We start from the raw sequence: 20,619 nt of genomic DNA, 5'->3' as shown, positions 1-20,619 counted from the left end.
AGAAGGTGCGTAAATATTTAGTCAGATCTTGATCAGATTTCAAAGTGGTGCAAAGACTGGCAACTTGCTTTAAGTGTTCAAAAGAATGAAGTTGTGTACTTCACAAAATGAAAAAAATGTAGTATCCTGTGACAATAATATCTAATGAGTTGCAGTTGGAATCAGCACACTCATACAAATATCTGAATGTTACACTTTGTATGGATATGCAATGTAATGATCATATAGGCTAAGTCAAGGTTGGTGGGTTGGATGAATACAGCGACCAAACTATTATGTCATCAGTCCCTTTATCCTCAAACAGACAGGGCTACACAAACGTAGATCAGAGGTAGCTTAGCACACAAAATCTAGAGGAAGAAAACCTCAAGGTCTATGAAAGATCAACAAAGGTGAGATACAGGACAAAAAGAAGAAAGTGAGACAAGAGGAAGAAAGGCAGGCAAGGTGCCCAATCTAGGTAGCAGCCAGAAGGCCCCCCAGAGCAGAGTGCAATGATGGGACACACATCCCCCGGCTCCCGCCACTTACCAGAGGTTCTCTACTCAGAAACTGCCTAGGAAAGACTAGCAACACAGACAGGGCAAGACAAGCAAACAGAGACAAGAGATCAAGTCTAACAGACCACACGAGAGGGAGGGAGAAGATTAAAAGAGCAGGTAGGGTGAGGATTGGTCTGGACCACCCAGCCCAGACAACTGCAGCCTGGTCTGCAACAGTGTGTTCCGCCAACCACTCAATAGGCCAATAAGGTTAAGTGGTACTCCCTTAAAGTGAGTGGTAAAAAGCCCCCTTCACGAATATGTCTTAAAACTAAGTCAGCCGCTGAAGCACCCTCTCCTAACACTGCAGCATCATCTTCTAACACCATGGGTAGCAAGTCAGGGAGATTAGGAGTCAGCCACAGGGTGCTGAGGTTAGTACAGTCCACCAAAATGTGATGCAATGTCAAATTGGAACCACAACGGCAATTGTGCGGGTCCTCACGATGGAGGAGATGACCATGAGTAAGGCACATATGGCCAGCGCAGAGCCGGGAAAGGACGGTGGTAGTCTCCTTAATCACCCTCAGCTAGCATGGCGAAGTCAGAGTGGTCCATTCCATATTCCAGGCTCTAAAACTCGATGGTGTACCACCAATCTGAAGTCAGTTTACTGGTAGAGATTTTGGCCAAGTTACCAGCGAGTTCATTCCACACGATCCCAATGTGGCCCAGGTTCCAGACGACGGTCACGAAGCATCCACTTTGTTCGAGGGCATACAGGGAATCCTGGATAGCAATGACCAACGGATAGCAAGGATAACATTGGTTAAGAGCTTGCAAACTGCTCAAGGAGTTGCTCCAGATGAGAAAGAACCCACTGGTGCTAGAGAGGATATGCTCAAGAGCCCGAGAGATGGATACCAACTTTGCAGTGAAAACACTACAACCATCTGGCAAAGAATGCAGTTCAGTATATCCCACATAAGTATAAGCTGGTATTGCTCAGGAGAGACAAGTCTTTTGTACTTTGTGATAGGTCAAGATGAGACTGTGGCCAAGGGATGCACCACTGAGGTGCATGTATGTGGGCCCAGAGGAGAGATGGAAGAGGAAACAACTGGAGTTTAGAGAAGAGGGACCGGACACGGGCTGCGATCATAATCCCTGATTTGGGCTGCCTTTGCACAAGATTGATTTCTGTGTTTAGAAAGAGGAGATGGTAGTTTGGATGCTTAGGGGAGCTGTGAATGTGGGTAGCATAAATGACAAGCTGTTGCTAGCACCTGATCTGCAATGGAGGGACCCCACCCTCCACAAGTAAGCTACTGACAGGGCTAGTTTGAAAGGCTCATGTTGCAAGTCGAAACCAACAGCGGCATATCAGATCCAGAATCCACAATGCTGAGGGCGATGCCGAACCATATGCCAGACTCCCATAATCAAGACGAGACTGTATAAGGGCTTTGTAAAACTGGGGAAGGGTAGTGCGATCTGCACCCCAGCTGGTATTGCTCAGACAGTGAAGTGATTAAGGTGCAGCCAGCACTTTCAATTAAGCTGGCAAAAATGGGGAATCCACATGGACCAAGAATCAAAGACCAGTCCTAAAAAGCGATAAGTCTCCACCACATTGAGTAGTTGTTCGTCAAGGTACAGTTCTGGTTGTGGATGAATGGTACATAATTGACAGAAGTGCAGGATGAGAGTCTTGGCAGTTAAAACCAAAAGTCATGGAAGAGGCACCATGCCTGTGATTTTCATGTGGCACCTTGCAGTTGCAGTGACACCAACACTACAGGTGCAATGGTAAAGACAAAAGTCATCAGCATGTAGGGAGGGTGATATTGAGGACCCCATAACTGCTGCTAGATCACTGACGGCTACTAGAACGGGAGAATATGGTGGGGAGGGAGGGAGGGGGTACAATGAGAAGCACCAATGCAAACCTGGAACACATGGTGCAATTGGAAGTTCTGGATAAAAGTGGACCCTGGAGACCCCATTTGTGCAAGATAGCAAGGATGAGGTGTCGACATTTGTTGTCATAAGTCATTTTCAGGTTAAAGAAGACGGCTATGAGATGTTCACATCGGAGGGCAGGCATGGTTAAGTGGCCCCCGAGAGCCCACTGTAGGAGATGTAACAGGCAGGAGTACCGTCACCAAAGGGAGCGACGTCGTTATGACTGTAGCTTATGACATTGCTGTAAATGCTGGGTGCTGCCGTTCCTACTTCTTTCTGGCCTCTTGGTAAGTAAGTTTGTTCAGAGTCCTGTGTTCCCGAATCTTCTTCTCCCTCTGGAAAATCATGCAATCTGGTGAGCTTGTAGAATGGTGCTTTCCATAGCTGACAAAGATTGGGGGGAGGGGGACACAATAGGAGCATTTGCATGCTGTTCTTGTCCACAATCCCTACAGATGGGGCTAGTGCTGCAATGCTAAGACATAGGCCCAAATTTCAGACACTTAAAGCACAGCATAGGGGAGGGGAGGAAACATATGGTTTCACATCACATCAATATACCATCATCTTTACCTATTCAGGCAATGAATCACCCTCAAAGGCCAATATGAAGGCACTGGTAATGACTCTTTTGTCCTTTGGCCGCCTATGCACCCAAGATGCAAAGTGTACACCCATCACTCCAAGCTGGCACGTACATCATCATCAGATTGTTACAGCAGGTCTCTGTGCAAAATAATGCCCTGAACCACATGAATACTGTTATGGGGAGTGGTAGTCACTGGTGGGTCACCTGGCTTGTTACAAGCAAGTAGTGCCTGTGACTGGGCAGGGGATGCTGTTTTGATCAAAATGGACCCCGTCTTCATTTTGGAGATAGCTGCAACTTCCTCAAACCTGTCTTCTAAGTTCTCCACAAATTACAGGGCGCGAGTATTTTTCTGCTTGCCACTAAGCCCTACGTTCCTCCCACAGCATAGCCAGGGAAGGAAACATATTAGGGTCATATCTCTCTGCAAAAAAATGAGAACTGTCCTTTCACAGAGACTGCTGGGTGCTGTATGGCCACCAGGAGGAGGTAACTTCATCCACTTCATGTGTGGCCTTATCCGTCATGGTTCCACCCATTCCAAACAAGGACTCTCCCTACGGGTGCCACCCAGCCTCAGCAATGGCTACCTGGCAAGTAATCTGTTGCTTATAGTCCCCATGCTCCAGTCACGATGGGCACATACTCCTTGACATACATGTGGAGTTTTCAGTTTGGCACCAACTGTGCGATCCCTGCCTAGTCAGGAGGCTACCACTGTGCACCGTTATCATGTCCACAATGTTAATCTGCACCTGATTTTGCGTAAACATATTTATAATTTTCCCGCAATTTACATATTATGAATAAATGTTCATGAAGAAAAAACCGACAGAAAATGACGCTGGTGTGATGTTGGCTGTCAAGTAGTGTTTCAAACATTACGTGGTTCAGTTTATTTTCACAACAGTGCTCCACTCAGAGTATCTGAACTGGTAAACATGTCAAAGTTGGAACAATTCGTACGGTATCTTCTGCTGCTGCTGCCAAGCTCTACTGGGCATGGTGGCTGATGGGAGTATCTAGCTACATTTGAATAAGATATTGTTACCAATCGCAACAATTGCCAAACTGTCTCTACTGCGAATTGGCAGTTTCGTGATTGTTGTGATCATTGTGACAGCTTTGTCGAACCATATTTAGCGCGTTTCAGCATTTGGCCACTTGTACCGCTAGTTGACACCATCACTCACTTTTCATTGCTCAAATGTTTAACAACAGTGCCACTTACATATTTTTTCATGCTGAGTGTGTTTCAAGAATTTATTCTCATTGTCACATACAGGTATTTACATGTGTATTTTTTGTGATGTTGCACAATCAATGTCAGTGATGGTTTGCTTGTGTGTGGTTTTCTACATAACTGAGGAGGCACAGTAAGTTACCTGACAACTACAGTGCAAGAGATGCAGAACAACACATACACAAACACCACACAAAGTACTTACACACATATTTGCACTTGACAACGAGAAAAAATTATCGAAACATGTCATGCTAAGCATGAAAAAATACGTAAGTAGTGCCATGTTTCATTATTTAAATAACGAATAACAGCTGCAGGCTTTCCAAAAACATCTATTATTACATATGAAACTGAGTTAAATGCTACTACTTCCCAGACAGTTATCAGTTCCACTTACACCAGCTGTTTCTGTTAGATAATAAACCTTTATTAGATAATAAACAAGTTCCTGATTTGTATTTTGATGTGTATTATGTACATATATATCATACATAAAGTGTGAAAATGCACGGGGGTATCCTACACATAACTTTTGCAGCTTAGAACATTATTAACCACAGTTTACATTTTCCTGCATTTTACACCATTTTTTGAAGTTCCTTGAAAATTGTAAAAGTGGGGTTTCGCTGTATTATCTTATTAAAGAGAAAGGTACAAAGATGGAGCTAACACCACATCGGCTGACATTTCCTGCACGATCCGCAAATCTGGAATGGGGAACATGGGTTTATTTAATGAAATATTGTAGAGAGTGGCACAATTGGAAACTCAAGTTCCAATCATAAACCTGGTCCAAACAGAACATACTCCAAGAATACCATCCGATGGAGAGGCAGAGAGGGAAGCAATAGTGGAAGGAAAAGCTTGTAGCACAGAAACAAAGTAACGTTGCAAAGGCAGGGGCTCCATGGTAGCCAAGCACTTACTCACAAAAAAGTTGTGAGTCCCCTGGTGGACCTGTCAAGGGTAAAGCAGACAGTAGACTTTAGTTTATTGGCGCAGTCTACATAGGAGATTGCTTACAAATCACTTGTGCGACGGGTTCTAGAATACTGCTCAAGTGTGTGGGACCCACACCAAAAATGACTAACAGGGGATATCGAATATATACCGGAAAAGGCAGCTTCAAATATCACAGGTTTGTTTGACCTGTGGGGGCGTGTTACAGCGCCGCTAAGAAATTGAAATAATAGACTCTTGATGACAGACATAAACTATCCTGACAAGTCTAACAAAGTTTTATAAACCAGCTTTAAATGATAACTCTGGGAATGCACTAACTACCCCCACGTATCGATCACATAGGGATCATGAGAACAAGATTAGAATAACTAGAGGCATTCAAACAATCATTCTTTCTGTGCTCCACACAGGAATGGAATAGGAAGAAACCCAACAACTGGTACAACTGGTACAGTGGTCAGAGCTGTGGATGTGGATGTAGATCACTAATGGGATTTACGAAGACAAACATTAAAATTTACAGCACTGCTAGTTCTTTGCTCATAGACAACAACGCAAGAAAACATAAATCTGTGCACAGACACATTAGCTCATAGGCAACTTTCACAAACATTTGTTGTGTTTCCCTATCTGAGCTTAATGCATTGATTTCAGTTATGCGTGCCCTTTTTTGTCCCCTCCAAACAGAGGAACCTAAATTGAAAGCTTGTGGTCTGGAAACTCCCCAATATTTTTACAATAAAATTTAGGAGATGTAGACACGCCAAGGGGGAGGTAACCACAAGAAAAGGATCCAATAAGCAATGAAAGGATAAGATTCCGCATGACAGAGTGTGGATTGACAAAATTCTGAATGTATTAGGAAAGCAAGAAAATCTAAAAAGGAAAATGGGAAGGCTCAATCTCGATATAGTGAGGATCAGCGACATAAAATGGGAAGAAAGCGATTATTTCTGGTCAGACAAATGTAGGGTAATTATAGCAGCAGAACATGGTGTAACAGGAGAGGGATTTGTTATGAACAGGAAGATATGACAGAGAGGGAGTTACTGTGAAATAGTTCAGTGGCAGGTTGTTCTTAATCAGCATTGACAGCAAACAACTGCCAACAACAATAATTCAGGTATGTATGTCAATGAAACAAGCTGAAGATTAAGAGAAAATACATGAGAACATTTAACGGGTAATTAAGTATGTAAAGGAGATGAAAATTAAATAATCAAAATGGGTTGAAACACAATAATAGGGGAAGGGTTAGCAGAAAGAATTACAGGTGAAGAAGTACTGGATAGTAGGACAGAGAGGAGAAACAGAGACATGAAAAAAAGAGAAAAAAAAAATCCAGCTAGCAATAGTGAATACACTGTTCAAGAATCACGAGATGAGGAGGTACATTTAGTGAACAGCTGGAGACACAGGATGATTCCAGCTGGACTACATCATGGTCGGAAAGAGATTCTGAAATCAAATATTGGATTGCAACATGTACCCATGAGTAGATGCACACGTGGATCAAAATTTAATAATAATGAAGAACAGACTACAGTTTAAGAGGATCATTCATTCAGAGAAAGCAATGTGCAAAAAAGTTGGATACTAAATAGTGTGGAATGACGAGATGTGTATGAAGTTCTCTTAGGTTGTTGATACTGTGATTATCAAAATTTCAGTAGGCAATTCAGTTGAAGAGGTACTGACCTCTCTAAAAAGAGCACACACAGAAGGTGGACAAACATAGGTGCAAGGAAGATAACTGGGAAGAAATCTTGTGTAACAGAAAAAATAGTTCAATTGAACTACAAAAGAAGAATGTAAAAATATATTCACGAAAGATAGGGACACATCAATATAAGTCACAGAGACATGAAATAAACAGGAAGTTCAGGAAAGCCAAGGAGAAATGGCTGCAGCATATAGAAAGTCAGGACAAATCCAGCTTGTGTGTAGAGTCTATGAGACTGGAAACATACCATCAGACTTCCGTTCTGAATTCCCCCCCCCCCCCCCCCCAAATACCTGTGACAAGAGATGGTTGCTAATAAGAACTTTATGAATCGTGAATCACATGCAGTATTCTCTTCACCGTAAGAATAATACGAATGTGAACACTATTCCATGTATTCTTTCGTGTTTGTTGCTATCTCATTTAAATCCTGTCTGCCTAATTAACTACGAAACTAGAGCGAGACAACAGCAAACACGGAAGAATATACATATCATGTCATGTTTATATTCGTATTATTCTTATGCCGAATAGTGACACAGTCAGAAATGAAGCACGGCATCTGACTAGATTTTTAAATCTAAAATGACTAATTTCTGTGCAGAATGTAATATAAGAGGCACCTGCAAAAATTTTCAAACGGAGAAAATTTTTCGCTAAACTCTCATTCAGAACATCATCTATCATACACAGTCTATTGTTTGGTTGTCCTTGATCATTATCAAAGAAAGCAGCAGCGCAAGTAACATCAAATAGCAGTCTCTTGCCATTGTTTTGCTAATGAGACAATTCCTCTCTTTTTTTTATTGTAAGCGGCGGTAGCACGCACAAAAGCAAGCCATGCTACGAGTGGCGACAGGTCGTAAACACTCATTATCAGAATGCGACAAACAATGCATGACACACACAATAATGCATTTTCAGCTTAGAGTGACGCAAACATCTATAACAAAGAAAGCGGCACTTAACAAATCAAAGCAAAATAAGCAATCGATTCAAGCCAGACGAAGCACATGAAAAAGGAAGGGTACCCGTATAAATACGGACGGAGCGCCTGACGCATAGCAATGGCTGGATGGTAAAGCCTAACTGTTAAGCTTACGACTCGAACCAAACTACTGTAATTGTATCTTCATAGATTCAATCTAAATTGTGTCTCATGTTACAATGGATCAACTTTGTTTCGATTTGGAGGTGCGGTCTAAAACTTCTCTCCCCCCTTGAATTTCGAGTCCCAAATTTCAGGTGCGGCTTAGATTCGAGTAAATACGGTATACATTATAGAAGCAATGATGGCAATAAGAGAGAGGTGCAAGAGTGGGATTAAAATTCAGGATGGAAGTATACCAATGATAAGATTTATCAATGACGGCGAAGATGAAGAAGTAATAAAAGACCTGTTGAATTAAATGGACAGTCTAATTAATGCAAAAACTAGATTGAAGATAAACCAAAGGAAGATAAAAGAGGAGCAGCAGAATGAAAAAAGACGAACTTAACATCCAAAATGGTGAATACAAAGTTAAGGAATTCTGATACATTCGAGGTAAAATAACACGATGAATGAAGCAATGAGGACATAAAAAGCATACAAGCACAGCTGATGCAGGCATTCCTGGCCAAAAGAAGTCTGTTAGTATCAAACTCAGGCCCTAATTTGAGGAAGAAATTTCTGAGAATGTACATTTGGAGCACAGCTCGCGTGGCAATGAATCGTGGACTGTGGAAAAAAAAGAATAAGAAGAAAATCAAAGTGTTTGAAAACACTGACAAGGAGCATCAGGATGATAGGACACCTGTTAAGACACCAAGGAATATCTTCCATGGTACTAGAGGAGCTGTAGAGGGTAAAATCTGTAGGGGATGACAGATACCGAAATACATCGAACAAATAACAGAGGGCGATGGGTGCAAATGCTACTCTGATATGAGGATAGGAGAGGAATTCATGGCCAGTCTTCTAAGGGTTGAGATGACTATAAAATATCTACAGAGATGTCAGTAATACTGTTTTACACTAAATGAACTTTTCTGGAAAAAATGCATGCATCCTTTACAGGGCAGTTACAAGGAAAGTTCTCCACCATAAGCAGTTTATACACTATCTCAGCAAAGACAAAGAGAGTGTCAAAAACAATCTTCTGTAATTAGCAGTGGTTCAAATAATGAAAACAGGCCAGTGAGTAAGAAATGAAAAACAGTGTATAGTATCAAAAGGCCAGAAAATGACAATTGACGTACGTGATATCAGTAAGAAACCTTTGTGTGTAAAATCTACAAAACACAATTTTACTTCCTATTGCATTCTTATCTCAAAACAAAGTCAATCACAAAATAAGTGCAATTTCAATGTTCTTTTGATAAAGTTTCTTTTCACAGGTAACAATGTGTTAACATGGGAAAAGAGGGGTAGCACCACAGACACTGTCAATTTGACTTCTGCTGCTGTTCTTTGTATAAGAATTTCGTAAGTTCTTGTGTCAATTACTTCTAGAGGTTGCTTCTTGCCACATAGAGCAGGCATTGGAGTCACAGCTAAGCACAATGAAAAGACTACTAAACATATAAGATGAGGCTTTCTTTGGAAACAGGAAACAAAACACACACACACACACACACACACACACACACACACACACACACACACACTCATACATGCACAACTCACACTCACATGGACATTGTCTCTGACAACTCATACATATATGACATTATTAAGAAAGCAGTAAGAATATTAATAAATTTCATTAAACATATAACAGAAATCGAGAACAACTGCTAACCTTGAAGATGAGCCTCCACGACTGGACCTTGAGGAGGATGACCGAGAGCAAGAACGGGATGCGCTCGAGTGCCTACGTTTGCTACTGAGAAAGAAACAGTGACATGAGAAAGCAATAATAAAGTACAGCAATGCATAACAGTAGTTTAAAACAGAGTAAATTAACGTTACAGCTTCATCACAAAATTTATACAGCTATTTGTTGTCTGTAAATTTTGAACTATGGTAAAACCAAGATTATGATGAATGAATGAACACCTGTGGAAAATTCAGGCATGTCAGAAGGAACACTGCATCATAATTCTTAACACTGCAGGCACTACAACACCATATTTATCCGCCAATACCAGGCAGTGACTTTCAATTACAACGTGTCCTCTCCCCTATGGGAATTACAGGTTTTCACACATGAATGACATATGATACTTTGGGTCAGGCCTTGAGCCATAAATGGACAGACAAAGTGGGTAAGGTGAATGCTCATGTAATCAGGAAATCCAGGTTCAAGTTCAGGTTCAGCACAAAATTTTCATTGTCATCATTCCATTACACAGCCGATGGATGGAAAACACCGACCATTGTTTAATAACAAAATTCAGAGGATGCTCAGGAAGCGGAGGCTGTTCCACTACGTTCAAAAGGGAACGCATAAATGATGAAAACAGAAGGTTAGTTGAGATTCAAGCGTCTGTGAAAAGATCTATATGTGAAGCATACAACTACCACCGATACACCTTCGCAAAAGATTTGGCAGAGAACCCAATTCGAGTCTCATGTAAAATCGCTAAGCGAGTCTACGGCTTCCATCCAGTCTCTTGTTGATCAGTCTGGTATAGCAGTTGAAGACAGGAAAACAAAAGTCGAAGTCTTAATTTTCACATTCTAGATATCGTTCACGGAGGAGAATTGTACAAACATACCATCATCATATGGACTCCCATATGGACGATATAGTACTAAGCACCCCTGGCATAGAGAAACAACTGAAAGATTTGAAAGAAAATAAATCACCAGGTCTCGATGGAATTGCATTTCGATTTTACAAAGGGTACTCTAAAGTATTGGCCCCTTACCTAGCCTGCATTTACCACAAATCTCTCACCCAGCAAACAGTCCCAAGCGACTGGAAAAGAGTGAAGGTGACTCCAGTACATAAGAGGGGTAAAAGACCGGACCCACAAAACTGCAGACCAATACCCCTAAATTCAGTTTGATCCAGAATCCTTTAACATATTCTCAGTCCGAATATAATAAACTTTCTAGAGACAAAGAAGTTTACGTCCACGAATCAGCATGGTTTTAGAAAGCATCGCTCACACGAAACTCAGCTTTCTCTTTTCTCACGATATACTGAGAACAATGGATGAAGGGCAACAGGAAGGTTCTATATTTCTAGGTTTCCGGGAAGCATTTGACACAGTGCCCCGCAGCAGGCTTTTAATGAAGGTATGTGCATATGGAATAAGTTCTCAGATATGTGAGTGGCTTGAAGATTTCTTAAGTAATAGAATCCAGTATGTTGTCCTCAACGGCAAGCGTTCAACAGAGACAAGGGTATTGTTAGGAGCACACCATATGAAGTATGATAGGTCCACTGTTGTTCTCTACATACATAAATGATCTGATGGACAGAGTGGGCAGCAATCTGTGATTTATTGCTGATGATGCTGAAATGTACAGTAAGGCGTCAAAGTTGAGTGACAGTAAGAAAATACAAGACGACTTAGACAAAAATTTCCAGTTGGTGAGATGAATGGCAGCTAGCTATAAACGTGGAAAAATGAAAGTTAATCTGGATGAGTAGGAATAACAAACCTGTAATGTTCGGATACAGTATTCCTAGTGTCCTGTTTGACGCCGTTAAGGGGCTCCGGAACGCCCTATACTTGCAATGTTAAAATAACGCTTATAAATTACATCTTTCCTCACAAAGTATTTGAGGTAGGAAGTTGAACTTTTTCAAGATTATTTATTGGAATATGGGCTACAACTTAACACAGGGATTTTACAAAATTTTAGTTCAGTTATTAAAGATGATTTTTTTTTTCAATTGTAATGAAAATTCACAACATTTTTTTGCAATTTTTTATTTATATATTCAAAAATATACAGTTTTTTGGAAAAAGGCTGTGTTAAATTATGCAGAAGGTATTGTGTAACATTTACTGAAAGTTTGAAACAAATATGTTTGGAAGATCCTTAGAAAACATGTAATTAGTATGAGAAAATAAAAGTTTTGGGAATCGAGCGACAAAGATTGGATTAACTTTTTAGTGCATTCCAGGTCCATAGGATGGATTATCTTCATCCTCTGCAAACTCCTCCTCCAGCTTCCTCTTGTTCCTCCTCCTGTTTACTCTTGCTTGTATTTCTAGACTCTTTACAGCCCTGTCTGCAGCCCGAAGGCGTTCCTTGTCTAAAGAAAGCATCGCTCGTACCATGTTAGAACCTATCTTCATTCCCATATTTCTAAATACCTTTGGCTTTCCAACGTTTCTCCTTTTCTTAAAAGCCTTCAGAGGATTTCTAATAACTTTACTTTGACTCATTATTATACTTCAACAAAACAGAGACTCAAGAAACAGAATTAATTACGAATATTTTCGAGATAACGACAGAGTAAATAAACATGAAACAATCGACAATCACACCAGCGATATATATTGAACCATCACAGGTTAGCCACAACACATACTTTATCTCACATCACTAAAATGTACCTGATGAACACTGACATTAATAATAACACCATTTGACAGCAGTTTAACAGCGCCACAGTGGGTCACGCCCATGTAGAATACATTTCAAAAAAAATTTAAAAATAGTTGTAGTCTTTGGAATTGAATAAATTATATATCTATTAAAAGGTAATAGTCTGCAGATTCAGAAAACGCAAAATAGTAAAAATTGAACTTTTCATGATTTTGAGCCTTTCCGGAGCCCCTTAAAATATCTGTGTGTATTTATGATCTTCACGGGTATGCTGAAAGATATGATCGTCTTCACTACATGATATTTCGGTGATCCATCCGGCCGCCACCTTCAGGTGCAATCACTGAGTGCACAATCACACCGGAACTGAATGATTATCAGAAACGGGGGCTCCTTTATACCCCAGGTTCAGGCCACTGCACCGCAAGAAGCAGAAGAGCCTGCAAAGTGAAGAATTGCAGCGCTGCCAGCGGTAGAAACTGGCGAAAGCGATAAATCGCAAATCAAGATTGTAGAACAAAAGCAAACTGTTACTTATCATTTATTAAGATTTAGCAGGTCGAAAACCAGACCGTTGTTGTTTTATATCTAATGTAATAGGGATCCATATCTTACTTAAAGGACAACCTTTAACTCTATTAATAACGTCATCAGATAATCGTATTTCGATGGATTCCTTGAGCACACAATCCCAGTAGCCAGAGGCTGGACCAAGATTTGCATCTCTTTAAATGACATGACATGCCCTTCATTGAGACAATGTTTGGCGATAGCAGATTTTTCAGGCTGGAACAAATATATGTGACATTGATGTTCCACACATCAGTCATGAACAGTGCGAATAGCCTGTCCAATATAGGCCTTTCCACTATGGTTGGGAATTTCATAGACTCCAGGCTTTTTCAGTCCGAAATGATCTTCAACAGGTCCAAACAGAACTCTAGTCTCGGCCAAGGCAAAAGTACACATTTAATATCATATTTCCTGAGAATTCTAGAAATTTTTGAGGAAAGGGTAGAAAAGCAACCGATTTACTAGTATCTGGCGTTGGTTCTCTTGATGGTCCAAACTGTAAATCATGATTAATTTGATGATTAGTATATCCGTTGAGCTTGAAGACAGCATTAAGATGATCTAGTTCCTGTATCAAATTTTCAAAATCAGAAATGGCATAAGCTCTCTTGACCAATGCACGTAGAACTCCCATGCGCTGATGTGGTGGATGACAGCTCTTAGAATGAAGAATGAGAATGTGTGGGTTTATAGTATACGCCATATCCCAAGATACCATTTTCTTTTCTTATGTACAAAACACCCAAAAAAGATAATTTCCCATCTTTTTCAATATCCATCGAAAACTTGATGTGTGTATGAAGACAGTTAAAATTATCTAAAAACCGATTAAGAGCTTCCATTCCACGAGGCCAAACAACGAAAGTATCATCCACTTATCTCCAAAAACATGTAGGTTGAAGAGAAGACGACCTGAGAGTGATATGTTCAAAATCTTCCATAAAAAGACAATAGAGGACAGTTTGTTAAAAAAATACATCATTAAATAAAAAAATGTCGATGTCAACACATGGCGACACAGTTCAGTAGCGTTATTAACCAATTAATGACAGCATACCCACCGTGAAAATCTATGGGATCACATCTGTGTGTATTGTTGCAAAGCGATATGAAATGGAGCAAGCATATAAGAACTGTGACAGAGAAGGCAAATGGTTAACTTCAGTTTATTGGGAGAATTTCAGGAAATATTGGCTTAACTGTAAAGGAGACTGCATATATGATGCCTGTGCAACTAATTCTTATGTACTGCTTGAGTGTTCGGGATCCGTACCAAGTCGGACTGAAGGAGGACACTGAAGCAATTTTGTGACGGGCTGCTAGATTTGTTACCGGAAGGTAACATTCTTTTTGCTGAACACTCATGAGAAAATTTAGAGAACTGGCTTTGAAGCTGACTGCCAAATGATTCTACTGCTCCCAACATACATTGCGAATAAGGAGCACGAAGATAAGACATGAGAAATTGAGGCTCATATGGAGGCATATACAAGGTGCGGCTAGAAAAAAACCGGACTGATGCTGGAAAAAACATTTATTTACAATTTCATGTTATCTCCTTCAATGTACTCTCCTCCTCGGTCTCTACACCGCTCCATATGAATTTTCCACTGTTCATAGCAATGCTGCAGATTATTTTCGGTAAGTCCATACATTACTTCCGTCGCTTTTTCTTTTACTGCTTCAACAGTCTCAAATCTAGTTCCTTTCAAAGCTGACTTGACTTTAGGGAAAAGAAAAAAGTCACAGGGGGCCAAATCAGGTGAGTAGGGTGGATGATCTAAGATGGGAATGTTGTGTTTTGCCAAAAACGTCCCTTTGATGTAAAAAAAAAACAAAAAAAAAAAAAATCATCATTGCCTTGAATTTCGATTTTGACATTCGTGCTTTTTTTTGTCGTGGAGAACCAGGAGTTTTCCAATGCATCGATTGGCGTTTAGTTTTGGGATCGTAAGTAAAAAACCACGATTCATCGCAAGTAATAACATTTTGTAAGAAGGTGGTATCACTTTCAATGTTTTCCAGGATGTCAGAACAAATCATTCTTTGGCGTTCCTTCTGTTCAATTGTGAGACACTTTGGAACCATTTTTGAACACACTTTGTTCATGTTGAAACTTTCATGAAGAATCTGCCTAATACTTTCCTTGTCAACTTCTGTTAACTCAGACACTGCTCTGATTGTTAAACGGCGATCTTGTCGAACAAGTTTACCGATTTTTTCAATGTTTGCATCAGTTTTTGCTGACAATGGTCTGCCAGTGCGAGTGTCATCACTGGTGTCTTCGCGGTCATATTTAAATCTTTTAAACCACTCAAACACTTGTGTTCGCGATAAACAATCATCGCCGTACACTTGTTGTAACATTACAAACGTTTCACTTGCAGATTTTCCTAGTTTGAAACAAAATTTGATGTTAACATGCTGTTCTTTCTGTACACTCAACATTTTCCGACGCACAGACAAAACGTCAACTACTTAAAACAGACGCCACGGGCAGACTGAGTGCAGGAGGCAGATGAAACTTGAGCAGTAGGCGGAGCGAGAGTCACGTGACAGGCCACGCGACTTTCAGCCTTATTGCATTCTTTTTATTGTTTTACCAGTACTAGTCCGGTTTTTTTCTAGCCACACCTCGTAGACTGTTGTTTTTTCCTCACTCTATTTGTGAGTTGGACATGAAAGGAAATTACTAGTGCTGGTACAGGGTACCCTCTGCCACAAACCATACGGTGGCTTGCGGAGTGTAGATGTAGATGTAATGGTTGTCCATATTCACAACTGTGATTACATTTCATGGAAATGTATCTGTTGTAAATGTGCATTGCAAAGGGTCACAGAATATGTCTATCTGGGTCAACTGCTAAACATGAAAGGAGGCCTAAATTCATAAATATTTCAGCGCATTAAATTAGATTGGCAAGCCTACAGAAGATACTCTTCAGCTTTTAAGTCTAAGATATTGGCAAAGCTGAAGAAAGCTTATGGCTGCGGCACATGGACATTAAATGAATTCATTGATATACAACTGAATACAGCCCAAAGAAGAATGAAAAGATCAATGTTGGGCTACATGAAGAAAGAAGCTGGTATCAGACAGACAACAAAGGTCAGCAAAATAATGGAAAGAGCAAATACACAAAATGACAGTGGGTTGGTCAGGTCGCTCACACGAAAGAGTAGAGCCCAATTTACCAAAAAAGACCAAGGGGCAGACTACCAGACAAATAGGACTGGGACTTAAGAAGACAGATGGATTGAACTGGCAATGGGAAGTTCAAATGAAAGAACCTGCAGGGACGCTATGTTGCATGCTGGTGATGATGATGATGATGACGACGACAACAATGATGGATATCTGAATAAGACTGGTATAGTCTATCAGCAAACTGAAGAGCGAGAAGCACTTTTAGTGGAGGAAGTGGCCTCCCCCACCAAACAGTATGAGAAAGTATCAATTTCCCATTTAGCAGTGCAGTGGAATGTGCTGCAATTGAAGTAGATTCTGTTTGTCCAAGTTTCTTGCAGTAGTTGTTTTTGTTAGTAATTTCCACACTCAGTACAGTGTTCCTGCATTTGGTGGAAAATAAAAACTCCAAATGTGATTGGCATCAGATCTCCACTGATTTTAATTGGCACACTGCAGAATGGTCGGTGTAACTTTGAAATCACATGTAGCTGTTCCTTGTGACATAGTAGGAAACAGAGAGTGGGTACTTGCCTGCTCACTCTTCAATTTGCAGACAGACTACAAGAAAAGAAATTCAAACGAGGAAGTCACAGAGTAGCTTACTTCATTAGTTTTGCTAACCAATCTTTGTAACTTCAACATGTTTAGTCCTTTACCACCACTTTTATTCTTGCCGATTTAAATAAAAAAATGTTTACTTCACAATAATACCCTACCACAGTAATCAACATTAACACTGGTTGGAAATATGCTTGACAAAGCTAGATGACATACAGGTATCCAGCAAGCAACACTTTATTCCAAGTAAAAAATTCAATAAAAAAAAGTCTCACCTTGTCCGCCGTCTAGATCGTGACCTCCTGCGATGGCGGCTGCGATTTCTCTGTCGTCTTTGTTTTCTTGACGGGGAGTATGAAGAACTACGAGATGAACTTGATGAGCTTTGTGAGCTCTCACTGGAACTGGAACTAGAGCTAGAATGTCTTTTTGATCTATACTGCCGATGCCTGTGATCTCGTAACCTTCCTAACCTGTTGAATAGACCAAATACATTTTTATCCACTGAACTTGGGCTTCTCATGTGTATTAAATGTCACACAAAATCCTTAAAGCGATAAAGAGTAGTACAGACAAATTGCTAAATGTGGAAAAAGGACAGCAGCAGCAGCATTCTTTAGGACTGTGTGTGTCATGTCAACTTAGTCATACAGTATGTAATTTGCCACTACAAAAGGCATGAAGGCAATGGAAAAATTCAGTTATTCCCAAGTGTGCATCAAAGTAATCAACTTGTCTGAAAAGATGAATCATCTTAACTCATATGTATAAGAAAATCCAGTGACATAAAATTATTTATTTTAAAACAGCAAACCTTGTACAAAACAATGTGTTAGGTGTGTTTATAATTACCAGGGCAAGATTTGTATCAAAGAAAATTTTTGGAAACTCCACTGGAAAAGTCAGATATTTTGATGGCATTTTTGTACCAAAATACCAACAAAAGGAGTGTGACAGTTGATGTGGCAGTTTTGCTGTCCAATGTTATCAAAACATTACGAAATTCATTAATTTAGCTTCGATTAGTGCACAAAGTCAAATAACGCTGGCCATAGCATTGTCTGGGATTGCTGCCATGTTGTTAGGAGGGTGATGAACAGCTCAGTCTGTGCTCAAACTGACACTGGATTTGCAAAAACAATATATGAACTGATGTACAACATTGCCAAAAATTCAGCAATGGAGAAAGTACTACCAAATTGAAAAATAATTATTTGGGATGAGTGTATAATGTTGCACAAATGAGCACTGGGGCACTCAATCGAGCATTGAGAGATCTGCACAATAATCGGGACGACAATTCTGCTGGCCAGTAACGTTTGCCAAACACTGTCGGTCATTCCAAGATCAACAGCTGCTGATGAAATAAACACTTGCTTCAAGTCATTGACTTTATGGAAATATATGAAAGCTCAAGTTAACAACAAATATGCAAGTCACCTTAACAAGTGATGAATAAGCGGCAGTTTTTTCCAAGCAATTATCAGACACTGGCAATGGAAAATTCTGGTTGATGCTCCCAATAGTGTCTTTTCATTTCCACACAATTTTTGTCTATTCACAACATCAAAAGAAGATTTAATCACAAAAGTGTTCATGAATATTGCTGCAAATTACAAAAATGGGGCTAACTGCATTCATGTAATCAATTCCATTACCGATACAGATGACGTCGTCAATTAACCAACTGAAGTCACTGGATTTACCAGGAATGGAACCACACCATTTGCAGCTCCAGGTCGGCTTAGTGATAATCATGTTACGCAATCTGAACCAACCGAAACTATGCAGTGCAACAAGACTTGCTGTTAAGCAACTGACGAAGAATGTGAATGAAGTAATAATAATCACAGGAGAGTTCTAAGGCAAGTATGTTCCGATACCACAAATACCACTGATTTCAACACAATTGTCATTTCAATTTAAGTGTGTCCACTTTCCAGTTTGCCTCATATTTTCAATGTCTATTAATGAATCACAAGGCCAGTCATGGGAAGTGTGTGGAATAAACTCTGAACTGCCATGTTTTTCCCATGGACAGTTGTACTTAGCGTGCTCAAGAGTCAGTAAACCACTGGCACTATTTGTTTTCTCTCTCGACAGAACGACAAAATCTATCATTCATCACCAAGTGTTGAACGAATGCATTAAAGACACTGACAAATTATTGTTGAAACAATGAATTTAGATTTATTTCATTGTAATAAATTCATCATCTTAATGAAATTGTTTTGTTTCAATTCACACCAATTCAAGGAAATTATTTGTTGGATGAATCCCTTCTCAACTGATTAACTGGCTGACTGACAGAAAACACACAGCCTAAACCACCACTGGCGATATAGACATGTTATACAATAAACACTTTCTGTTAAACCTGTTGCGAGAAAGAATGTGCTAAACTGTGCTGTGTTAATGTGCAGTTGTTTTCCCTTTTGCTGTCATTTTTAAAAGAAATCAGGGAAGTTGTTTTTATTTGGCTACCTTTATAATCCTTCCTGTTCATGGATTAAAACCATGTGAAATACTGTCATTAAAGCTATTTTCCCCACAGATCCAGCAACTGGAAAGGTCTCTCTTACACTCCATGTACTAATGATTCCAAACAATTTACCCATTCATTTTGACTTGTATTCCCAACCAGAGAAACAAATAAGGTGAGAGGAGGAGGTGGGGGGAGGAGGAGGGGGGAGGAATGGGGAGATGAGGAGGGGGGAGGAGTGGGGAGAGGGGAGATGAGGAGGGGGGAGGAGTGGGGAGATGAGGGGGGAGATGAGGAGTGGGGAGATGATAAGGGGGAGGAGTGGGGAGATGATAAGGGGGAGGAGTGGGGAGATGAGGAGGGGGGAGATGAGGAGGGGGGAGGAGTGGGGAGATGAGGAGGAGGAGGGGAAGGAGGAGGAGGGGAAGGAGGAGGAGGAGGGGAAGGAGGAGGAGGAGGGGAAGGAGGAGGAGGAGGGGAAGGAGGAGGAGGAGGGGAAGGAGGAGGAGGAGGGGAAGGAGGAGGAGGAGGGGAAGGAGGAGGAGGAGGGGAAGGAGGAGGAGGAGGGGAAGGAGGAGGAGAAGGGGAAGGAGGAGGAGAAGGGGAAGGAGGAGGAGAAGGGGAAGGAGGAGGGGGAGGGGGAGAGGAGGGGGAGGAGGAGGGGGGAGGAGGAGGAGGGGAAGGAGGAGGAGGGGAAGGAGGAGGGGAGGGAGGAAGAGGAAGGAGGGTGGGAGGAGGGGGAGGAGGAGGTGGAAAGAAAACAGGGAGGATATGGATATTACGAAGGGGAAGGATACGGACAGAGACGTAAGACAGTAGAAGATGGGTATATAGAGAGTGGGATAAGAGACACACAGGGGAGCAAAAGGAAGATAATCAACAGAGATTTTTTTGGGGTGAGGAGAGGAGGAGGAAATGGACAAAGGAAGGGGGCGGGGAAGGAGGAGATGGACAGAGGCAGCGTGAAGAAGGAGATAGTAGGATACACATCGAATTCCCATACGTATTTAGCAATTGCGAAATATTGCCGGGTTCGCTAGTTTATTTTAAGGGGGATAGGACATCAAACGGGCCGACTTGGAGCAGGAGAGGCAGCACAGGACATTTTCATTTCCACTGTCTATACTTTTACAAGTAAATTCATAAAACATTGTCAGCATGACCAGGAAGGATTCAGGATTCACACTTGTAGCAGCAGAAGTTCAAAAACATAACAAAATTTCATCATTTTTTCACTTACTTTTGGCTGCATTTGTTGATATAGATACACTTTTCTTCATAAGTAAGAGACTGTTCGATGAATTTTGCACAGCATACAAACCATACCTACAAGTGTCAAACTCTAGGATCTATT

At 40.8% G+C, this 20,619-nt stretch overlaps 1 protein-coding gene across 4 annotated transcripts in view; it reads right to left on the bottom strand.

Moving 5' to 3' along the window:
• LOC126253627 (mucin-5AC-like) overlaps positions 1-20,619 on the bottom strand; it is a 142,199-nt gene that overhangs the window by 60,593 nt on the left and 60,987 nt on the right. For 2 of the 4 annotated variants that reach the window (XM_049955104.1, XM_049955106.1), the window contains exons 10-11: positions 17,059-17,256; positions 9,752-9,835 (exon numbers count right to left, since the gene is read on the bottom strand). In XM_049955104.1, coding sequence (XP_049811061.1) covers positions 9,752-9,835; positions 17,059-17,256 — 282 coding nt within the window. The remainder of the gene's footprint in view (positions 1-9,751; positions 9,836-17,058; positions 17,257-20,619) is intronic. The other 2 variants (XM_049955105.1, XM_049955107.1) reach the window with 1 other exon arrangement.

The sequence above is a fragment of the Schistocerca nitens genome, chromosome 4 (genome assembly GCF_023898315.1).
Source record: "Schistocerca nitens isolate TAMUIC-IGC-003100 chromosome 4, iqSchNite1.1, whole genome shotgun sequence".
Classification (NCBI taxonomy): domain Eukaryota; kingdom Metazoa; phylum Arthropoda; class Insecta; order Orthoptera; family Acrididae; genus Schistocerca; species Schistocerca nitens.
Note: the sequence above shows the minus strand (reverse complement) of the source record. Positions and strands in the feature narration are given on the sequence as shown.